This window comes from Homarus americanus, unplaced genomic scaffold, assembly GCF_018991925.1.
Source record: "Homarus americanus isolate GMGI-L3 unplaced genomic scaffold, GMGI_Hamer_2.0 scaffold2539, whole genome shotgun sequence".
Lineage (NCBI taxonomy): Eukaryota > Metazoa > Arthropoda > Malacostraca > Decapoda > Nephropidae > Homarus > Homarus americanus.
The window spans coordinates 743,103-752,673 of NW_024725489.1; the positions used below are offsets into that span (position 1 = coordinate 743,103).

The window sequence follows — 9,571 nt, forward strand, 5'->3', positions numbered from 1 at the left end:
TGCCTTTACAAGTCGATATTTTGGGGAGAGTGGATGATGTTCTTTTAGATGTGAGGAACAAAGTGGTTCATACCTGTCCTAATACCTGGATGCCCCTATACCTGGATGTCCCTATACCTGGATGCTCCTATACCTAGATGAGACTACTAGTGGATTTTCATCTTTAGTTAATACACCTGAGTTTGGGTCTCTACGTGTAAAGGTGAACTAACTGTTGGGTGTGAATATTTTGACGATGTTACCTGAGTGTGGTGTAATGTGGTGTGGTGTGGTGTGGTGTAGTGTGTTGTGCGGTGTGGTGTGTTGTGTTGTGGTGTGTTGTTATTAATTGATGTTGTTTTTGTTGACAGGTCTCGGCGGAGGGTGAGGCGAGTATAGAGGCCGTCTGGTGTGGGCGTGAATCATGCCATAGAGGCCGTGGTGGGTCTGCTACACCATGCCTGAAGGGGGCAGTAGCTGTCACCTGTGTCATATCCACGACCACGTCCCGAGCTCCAGCCTACTGAGGACACATCCCCTCCGAACCTCGCACACCCGTCATCGTAACCCAAGCAGGTCCTCCATCACCTCCATAGCTCACACACACAACCATTCCCAGCCCCATCATTCCCGAGAAGGTTCCCACCACCACTCCTCTCGTGAAGGCTCCCATCACTCACACTCCCATCACTCCTCTCGTGAAGGCTCCCATCCCTCACGGGACCACCCCATCGCCCATCACTCCAGAGACCCAGATCCTCACCTTCACCACCATCATTCACGTGACTCAGTAGCGAGGGAGAGTGTGAGAGATGTGGATGTCAAGCAAACCAAAGTGGCGAGCACCCTGGCCAAGCTTAGCGAGCGGTCACATTCACTCTCAGGCAGCCGAGGTGGCACACTGTCTCGCGGGGGAGTTAACGAGGTCTCCATTCTCCCTGACGTCGACAGACACAGCCATCACCACCACCATGACGGACACAGTTCAACCAGGTCACGCGCCGAGTATAATGGGGTGTTGGCTGCCCTTCTGGAGACTCGCGCTGCCAGTCTACCCAGCAACCACGGCTCGATAAACAGGGAGCCAGACCTCTTAACAGCCCTCCCTCGCACTCACTCCCACAGCAGGTACGTCTACAGGTGTGTGTGATTTATGCTACCTACTGCCCCCAATAGTGACTGAGGCCAGGTGTTAAGGGAGATAGAGAGACAGTGATGTCTCTCTTTCTCTCTCTCAGGTGATCATATGGTCGAGGTGTAATACAAACACAGGTGTGGTGTACAGAGTGACTAAGCTCAGTTAGCTTCTTTTAGTTCAACTGTTTACCCTCACCTGTCGTGCCTCACCTGCTGTTGCCTCACTTAGAGATTTACCTTCTGGTGCCTCACCTAGTGATTCACTTAGTGCTTCATCATTAGTGTTGGCTCACCTAATGCTTCGCCTAGTGCTGCTTCATTTAGTGCCTCATTATAAGTGCTACATTACCTAGTATTCATCATTAATGTCTCTTCAAGTGTTACCTCAACATATAATGCTTCAAGTGTTACCTCTCCACTAGTGCTTCAAGCGTTACTTCATCACTAGTGTTTCAAGTGCTACCTCTCCACTAGTGGTTCAAGTGTTACTTCATCACTAGTGTTTCAAGTGTTACCTCAACACTTAGTACTTCAAGTGTTACTTAATTAATAGTGCTTTGCGTTACTTCATCACTAGTATTTCAAGTGCTACCTCTCCACTAGTGCTTCAAGTGTTACTTTATCACTAGTGCTTCAAGTGTAGTGCTTCAAGTGTTATTTTATCACTAGTGCTTCAAGTGTAGTGCTTCAAGTGCTACTTTATCACTAGTGCTTCAAGTGTAGTGCTTCAAGTGTTACTTTATCACTAGTGCTTCAAGTGTAGTGCTTCAAGTGTTACTTTATCACTAGTGCTTCAAGTGTAGTGCTTCAAGTGTTACTTTATCACTAGTGCTTCAAGTGTTACTTTATCACTAGTGCTTCAAGTGTAGTGCTTCAAGTGTTACTTTATCACTAGTGCTTCAAGTGTTACTTTATCACTAATGCTTCAAGTGTTACTTTATCACTAGTGCTTCAAGTGTATTTTTGCTTCACTAGTTTATGCTTAACAGTGTTTATTTCATCAGTAGATGCTTCACTAGATTATGCTTCACCAGTATGTGCTTCACTAGGTTATGCTTCACCAGTATGTGCTTCACTAGATTATGCTTCACCAATAGAACCTTGATGAAGAACCTTAACGTGTGGGTGTGGTCTCTCTCTCCCCCCCACAGGTCGAGTACACTGTCCAGAGCCAAGGACCCACACGGCAGTAACCTAACTCTGGCCCAGGACACTGAACAAGATTACTATATGCACGTTCACCGAGCCAGGTACAAGGATGAGGCCAGGAAGCAGAGATTCAACCTCCAGACTGTTATGCTTATTGGCTGCTACACTTTACTGGTGAGTCCAAGGGTTAGGTTAGGTCATGTCAGGTTAGGTTGGGTTAGGTTAGGTCTACACACTTAAATTTATACTGTGATCAGATATGAAAGGTCTATTTACACCTAACGGATAGTTGTTAGTGATTTACATTTGTCAAGAAAGCATTGTAAATGTTGTGATGGGTCTAGTGTGTGGTGATGATCCATTGGTCTCTCAAGGCCGTGGGCGGAGCGGCGTGAAGACCTTGACTTTAGGATTGGTTTATAAACATCAACTATTGGTGACGCTGGACTCGAGTAGGACTCAAACATGGCTTACGTACTGTACCTCTCAAGTCCTAGGTGGCGTTTTAGAATGGGTGTCCTTTTATACATCTCTTATAATTGAATCATAGTAAAATAGAAGCATTATTATTATTATTATTATTATTATTATTATTATTGTTATTATTATTATTATTATTATTATTATTATTATTATTATTATTATTATTATTATTAATAATAATATTATTATTATTATTATTTTAGCGGAAACTTATATTGCGTGGTGGTATGTAACTCGTCTAATGTTTGTTATTTACAGTTTGTGGTCGCAATAATCATCGGTGTGGTGTTATGTCAACAAAATGGGTGGCTGGGGTTCGGACACAGCACGGCGGAGGAGTCAACGGGCAAGGAGAACAAAGCGAAGCAGAACAATATCAACAACCTCTCCAACCTGAGGGACCTAGATCGACCAACTCGTGGCAGAGGTTCAGGTAACCGCGGCAGCCGTCCAGGACCTACCATAGACTACGACTACCCTGACGACGGGCCGCCACCGCGCATCACTTCAACCGGGAACATCCCTGGCGGGGTGGGCGTCCCACTACCCGGCCAACCTGGTGGTATCGACCCCCTGCGGACTGTAAACTTTGTGCCCTTAGACCAGACTAATCCTGAGGTCAGTGGCTCTCCTCAACGTCCTTCTGTTGGACAAGGAAGACCAGGGGCGGGACAAGGCAGGCCAGGGATGGGACAAGGCAGGCCAGGGGTGGGACAAGGCAGGCCAGGGGTGGGACAAGGCGGACCAGGGGCGGGACAAGGCAGGCCAGGGGCGGGACAAGACAGGCCAGGGGTGGGACAAGGCCAGGCCAGGGGTGGGACAAAGGCAGGTGGGGGTGGGACAAAGGAGCAGACCAGGGGGCAGGACAAGGCGGGCCAGGGGCAGGAGGACCTGACGTCTCAAGGGAATAGATTAGGGCAGCATCAACTAACAGGGAACAGGGCGGGAAGGAGGCCCTGTGTCAGGTAACAGTGGTTTGAACCCCTTCAGCAGTACAGCCACAGGTACTGGTGGAAGTGGCAAAAAGCCGACAGCTCACCTGATGTTTCAAGCCTGCCCATGAGAGACCAGGACCAGCTAGGACAAAACATTAATGGCGGACAGTCCCCAGGCCAGAAATCGCTTTCCATACCCTTTGGGTCACCTAATGGACCAAAGCAGTTTTAACACGAATATTTGGAAACGTTCTAATGTTAATGACCTAATGTCGTTTCTAAAAACTTCCTGATAACAATGGACAATTTATTAACAGCAACAACAATCCCGGGAACAATAACAACCAAAGTAATATTCGGAGTAGTCAACAACTGCTAATATTCCTGTTGACGACCAAAGAAACTTCCATTCACTTTCCGTGGCAGGTGCTGCATGAACACCGGGGCAGACGGTCTGGAAGAACTAACAACGCTGGGCTGTTAATAATCATTAGAGGGCAAGCAACGGTAACTTTAATGGTGGACAGAGAGCCCAATGTAAACACTTCACCTGGCAATGGTAATCTTAGGCCTGGCAACTGCTTTATATACCCGGAGCAAACCTTAACACTGGAGGGACCAACATTCCAGAGCAGCATTGGAGGGAAACTTCAATGCACAGGAACTCAGAGCAGAGCTGGAAAACACCTCACCAGTGGAACCGTCAACATCCCAGACACTAGTGGAAACTTTACCCCAACACTAGAACAGCCACGGCGGTCCAGGCAGTGGTGGAGAGGCTTCAAAAGCGTTCAGGCAGTGGTGGAGAGAGTCTCCAACATTCAGGCAGTGGTGGAGGGAAACTTCAATGTTCAGGAAATGGTGGTGCGACTCCAACATTCCAGGCAGTGGTGGAGAAAACTCCAGCATTCCAGGCAGTGGTGGAGAGAGCTCCAGCATTCCAGGCAGTGGTGGAGAAACTTCAATGTTCAGGCAGTGGTGGAGAAACTTCAATGTTCCAGGAAATGGTGGTAGAGCTCAGCAACATTCCCGGGCAGTGGTGGAGAAGCTTCAACGTTCAAGGCAGTGGTGGAGAGGAAACTCCAGCTTATTCCGGGCGATGGTGGAGAGGAAGCTGATGTTCCAGGAAATGGTGGTGGGAAACTCCAGCAACATTCCAGGCAGTGGTGGAGAAACTTCAGCGTTCAGGGCAGTGGTGGAGGGAAACTCCAGCATTCCAGGCAGTGGTGGAGAAACTGTCTTCCAGGAAATGGTGGTGGAAACTCCAACATTCCAGGCAGTGAGTGGAGGAAACTCCAACATTCCAGGCAGTGGTGGAGGAAACTCCAACATTCCAGGCATGATGGTGGAGGAAACTTCAACACTGGAATGATAACATTCAGGCAGTAGTGGTGGGAAACTCCAACATTCCAGAAATTGGTGGAGAAACTTCAATGTTCAGGAAATGGTGGTGGAAACTCCAACATTCCGGAGCAGTGGTGGAGGAAACTTCGTCACTGGAATAGCCAACATTCAGGCAGTGGGGGAGGAAGTTCAACGTTCCAGGCAGTGGTGGAGGGAAACTTCAATTTTCCAATAAATGGTGGTGAAACTCAACATTCAGGCAGTGATGGAGGAAGCCTTCAACGTTCAAGGCAATTGGTGGAGGAAACTCCAGCATTCCAGGCAGTGGTGGAGAGAAACTTCAATGTTCCAGAATGGTGGTGGAAACTCAACATTCCAGGCAGTGTGGAGGAAACTCCAACATTCCAGGCAGTAGTGGAGGAAACTCCAACATTCCAGGCAGTGGTGGAGGAAACTTCAATGTTCCAGGAAATGGTGGTGGAAACTCCAACATTCCAGGCAGCGGTGGAGGAAACTTCAACACTGGAATGACCAACATTCCAGATAGTGGTAGAGGAAGTTCTAGCGTTCCGGGCAGTGGTGGAGGAAACTTCAACGTTGCAGGCAGTGGTGGAGGAAGCTCCAACGTTCCAGGCAGTGGTGGAGGAAACTTCAACACTGGAATGACCAACATTCCAGATAGTGGTAGAGGAAGTTCTAGCGTTCCGGGCAGTGGTGGAGGAAACTTCAACGTTGCAGGCAGTGGTGGAGGAAGCTCCAACGTTCCAGGCAGTGGTAGAAGGCTCAACGTTCCGGGCAGTGGTGGAGAAACACTTCAGCGTTGCAGGCAGTGGTGGAGGAAGCTCCAACGTTCCGGGGCAGTGGTGGAAACTTCAACGTTGCAGGCAGTGGTGGAGAAGCTCAACGTTCCGGGCAGTGGTGGAGAAACTTCAACGTTGCAGGCAGTGGTGGAGAAAACTTCAACATTCAGGCGGTGGTGGAGGAAGCTTCCAACATTCCAGGCAGTGGTGGAGAGAGCTCTAACGTTCCAGGCAGTGGTGGAGAAACGTCAACGTTCCAGGCAGTGGTGGAGAGCTCCAACGTTCCAGGCAGTGGTGGAGAAGCTCCAACATTCAAGGCAGTGGTGGAGGGCTCTAACGTTCAGGCGGTGGTGGAAGAAGCGTCAACGTTCCAGGCAGTGGTGGAGGAAGCTTCAACGTTCCAGGCAGTGGTGGAGGAAACTTCAACACTGGAATGACCAACATTCCAGTCAGCGGTGGAGGAAGCTCCAACGTTCCAGGCAGTGGTGGAGGAAACTTCAACACTGGAATGACCAACATTCCAGTCAGCGGTGGGGGAAGCTCCAATGTTCCAGGCAGTGGTGGAGGAAACTTCAACGTTCCAGGCAGTGGTGGAGGAAACTTCAACGTTCCAGGCAGTGGTGGAGGAAGCTCCAACGTTCCAGGCAGTGGTGGAGGAAGCTCCAACACTGGTGCAGGCAAGAGAGCTGGTCTGGCTGGCGTTAACTTGACCACTGGAGCAGGAAGCGGAGGCAGCTCACTTACAGGGGAATTAAATACTGGTACTGGTAACAGAGGAAATATTGCAATTGGAAATTTTATCTCTGGAACAGGCAGCAGCGGAGGTTCTTCTGCTGGGAGTTTAAACCCTATAAGAGGGAGCAGTGAGAATGGTCCAGTCGGAAGTGTCAGTTCTGGAACAGGTAGTGGGACAAGTGGAAGCAACAGTGGTGGAGTGGGTAGCAAGCTAAATACAGCGTCTGGGGTGTTCAACGGTGGGCGAGGCAGCATCATGATCGCAGGGGTACGTGTGCCTACCAGTGGCAGTCCAGGTGCCCTTGACGGCTCTGCTGTGAGTAACACTAACTCAAACAGCTTTGTTGGCAATGGCGCACAAACTACCAATGTGAACAATGTGCAACAAACGCCCGGGGCTCCTGCAGGCGTCAACACCCAGAGGATACCACAGAACACGCGGGGGGGAAGAGGTGGTGTTCGGAACTTAGGCAACGGAAACATACGCATGATGGTGAGAGAAAGAAATGTAAATGCACGCACCGCTGTCCAGAGACCTGCAGGAGCGACCCCTGCCAACAACAGGAACCCTGGCAGCGTTATTCTAAACCGTGACGGCCAACAGCCCACACCAGGCGGAGTGAACACGCCCACTGCTGCTACAGGTGTCCAGACCCAATCAGTGATGGCGGGCACACAAGCAGCAGGGAGCACTTCTCTCGGTGAGATAGTGTCTCCACAAAAAATTGGAATCTCTGTGAACCCGACCAGCCACAACTGGGAAGGAATGAAAGACGACAGTAGCCAGGCTGCGACAGTGTCAGGGACAGTCAGCCGTACTGGTGCTGCTCCTGCCACGGACAGAAGTCACACTCAGCGCCCCGTGACATCATCCCAGGCAGTACCTAGTGACAGTGACAGTGATTTCGCCGTGTTTCCCCCGTCTGGTGATCACGTGACTCCCCTACAGGTGATGCGCGGGTTCTCGGTGCAGCGCGGGGAGGTGGTAGCACTGAGCACCATCAGTAGTGACAACCCGGAGATAGCCGTCTTGAGGCCCGACCATGACGTTGTCTTCCATATAAGACCAAATGCTCCCGACGGCGGTGTTTCACTTATAAGACGTCCAAACCAGACTCCTCCACCACCTCCAACACCACCGCCACCACCACCGCCACCACCACCACCGCCACCACCCCCAACACCACCACCCCCAACACCACCTCCAACAGCACCAGGCACCAGCATGCGTTCAAGAAGGATCGACTCTTTGCGGGAGATGAGTTCTCGCAGGCAACGGGGGAGGACCTCGAAGGTGCTGAGACGCTGGGAACACATGGACGAGGGAGGTACACTGTCCCGGGGCCTCGTGAGGAGTGACGGGTCCTTCTCCTTCTCCAACTGCCGCCCCCCGGAGGTCTGCGCCCTTAGTGACGCTAGCGGAGGCTGAGACACCAAGTTCACGTGACAGTTAAAATGTTGTGTAGGTGTAACGCTCACCCCTGCCGCTATCAGTGTTAAAATGGTGCTATGTTAAAAAGTAGCCACATCATATTACATACGAACCAAACGTTATTTACACCGTGAAGAAGACAGTTAACGAAGCCAAGGAATAATACAGTTTGTGTTTGAACCAGAGACCAACAACACGAGTCAAACACATAACATACACAGGAAAAAATCACATAAACAAAACTAACCACAAATTGATTCATCTTTTATAACGAAACAAATGGAACACTAAATCTGTCTTTGTCTCCATGGTAACGAAATGACTCACACAGTTATAATTTCTTTGATTCCTGGATCTTTTAACACCAAGTCAAGGACAAGATAAAGTTTACAGGTGTAGGAACAGGTGTGTGGGGACAGGAGGAGGAAGGTAACAGCTGTGATAAGACGACGATGCTTGCAGGTGTGTAGACCGATGAGGGTGGGGGTGATGCGTGCAGGTGTAGATCAAAGTGCCATTCATGACCTGTGAGTGCCAGTGTGGACCTGTTGTGGACCTGTGTGGACCGGCCATCATGAAGTATTACTAGTGTGTAAGAGTGACTCACCTGCTGACTCATGACTCCTCAAATGACTCATGACTTAACTGAATCATAAATCATCTACTGACTCCTGACAACTCATATGACTCATTAATCACCGTTTGATTCATTGACTAACTTTCTTATGACTCACCTCTTGACTCATCAAATGACTCACGAATCACCTGTATCATGACTCATAATTCACACTAGCCTATTGTGTATATATTCATGAATAATCTGTGCCGGAAGTATGTCTCCTGATGGGCCCCCCCAGTCCTGAGGGGCCTATTAGAACAAAATCCCATTAGGACAAGGGCCCATCAGGACAAGGGCCCATCAGGACAAGGGCCCACTCAACCCACAAGCATATTAAGCTGTGTCAAGAGAAGCACCATGTACATAGACATTACTAAAAGAAATACACATTATCTCCACAAAACACTCACTCTTCCCCCAAAAAATACCTTCACGATTTTGAACGAAACAATATGACACAACAGACGAAGATTTTTGACAACCCTAAAGATAACAGGAGTCGTAGTGTTCATTTCGAAATTTATCAGTACCCCTCCGTAAAGGTACTTTTTTGGGAGGGCAGGGGTGAGTGTTTATACTTAGTAATACATATTTATAACTTAAGAGCTGACATATTCATCATTTTGTATTAATAACAAAACCATGTATATTTTTTGTGTTGTATATTATGTACAATTTGTGAGCTTCCAGGCGAGATGTGTATGTTTGTATGTTTTGTGTATATGTATGAATATATGTATAAACTAGTCCAATCTGCCATGGTTGTTTTACTATAGTTACCCTTCATATATTTTATACATATTGAAAGAAAACAGAAAATTTTAAATATTTGAAGTAATGAACAAAAATAAAATGAAAATTAAAGAATAAATTAACTAAATGAAGGAAATAGAGAAGAAATATAAGGAAAAATAAATAAAGAAAATGTCCTAAAATATAATAAAGATGATATAGAAGA

At 48.3% G+C, this 9,571-nt stretch overlaps 2 protein-coding genes across 14 annotated transcripts; both read left to right on the top strand.

Annotated features, from left to right (window-relative positions):
- Positions 1–352: 352 nt before the first annotated feature.
- LOC121865086 lies at positions 353–3,915 on the top strand. Its single transcript, XM_042364418.1, has 4 exons — positions 353–1,107; positions 2,268–2,439; positions 3,007–3,540; positions 3,739–3,915. The coding sequence occupies exons 1-4, from the start codon at positions 437–439 to the stop codon at positions 3,913–3,915; spliced, it is 1,554 nt and encodes a 517-aa protein (XP_042220352.1). The 5' UTR covers positions 353–436.
- Positions 3,916–4,929: 1,014 nt separating this feature from the next.
- LOC121864917 (loricrin-like) lies at positions 4,930–9,370 on the top strand. Of its 13 annotated transcripts, none has more exons than XM_042364108.1 (4): positions 4,930–5,020; positions 5,436–5,660; positions 6,202–6,243; positions 6,289–9,370. In XM_042364108.1, exons 1-4 carry the CDS (start codon positions 4,933–4,935, stop codon positions 7,989–7,991), a joined length of 2,058 nt encoding a protein of 685 aa, XP_042220042.1. In that variant the 5' UTR covers positions 4,930–4,932; the 3' UTR covers positions 7,992–9,370. The 13 variants fall into 13 exon arrangements, with proteins under 13 accessions (XP_042220042.1, XP_042220038.1, XP_042220036.1 ...); XM_042364104.1 differs by adding an exon at positions 5,728–5,795 and having other exon boundaries at positions 5,436–5,652; positions 6,232–9,370; XM_042364102.1 differs by having other exon boundaries at positions 5,436–5,570; positions 5,631–5,795; positions 6,232–9,370.
- Positions 9,371–9,571: the final 201 nt, after the last annotated feature.

Excerpts from the sequence above, each read along its gene's own strand:
- LOC121865086 (XM_042364418.1), top strand. The coding sequence starts at position 437 with ATGCCTGAAGGGGGCAGTAGCTGTCACCTGTGTCATATCCACGACCAC. Across the intron at positions 1,108-2,267 it reads CGCACTCACTCCCACAGCAG|GTCGAGTACACTGTCCAGAG; the intron begins GTACGTCTACAG and ends TCCCCCCCACAG. Across the intron at positions 3,541-3,738 it reads CGGGACAAGACAGGCCAGGG|CAGTACAGCCACAGGTACTG; the intron begins GTGGGACAAGGC and ends GAACCCCTTCAG.
- LOC121864917 (XM_042364100.1), top strand. The coding sequence starts at position 4,933 with ATGGTGGTGGAAACTCCAACATTCCAGGCAGTGAGTGGAGGAAACTCC. Across the intron at positions 5,021-5,435 it reads AGGAAACTCCAACATTCCAG|GCAGTAGTGGAGGAAACTCC; the intron begins GCATGATGGTGG and ends CCAACATTCCAG. Across the intron at positions 5,796-6,231 it reads AGGAAGCTCCAACGTTCCAG|GCAGTGGTGGAGGAAACTTC; the intron begins GCAGTGGTAGAA and ends TCAACGTTCCAG.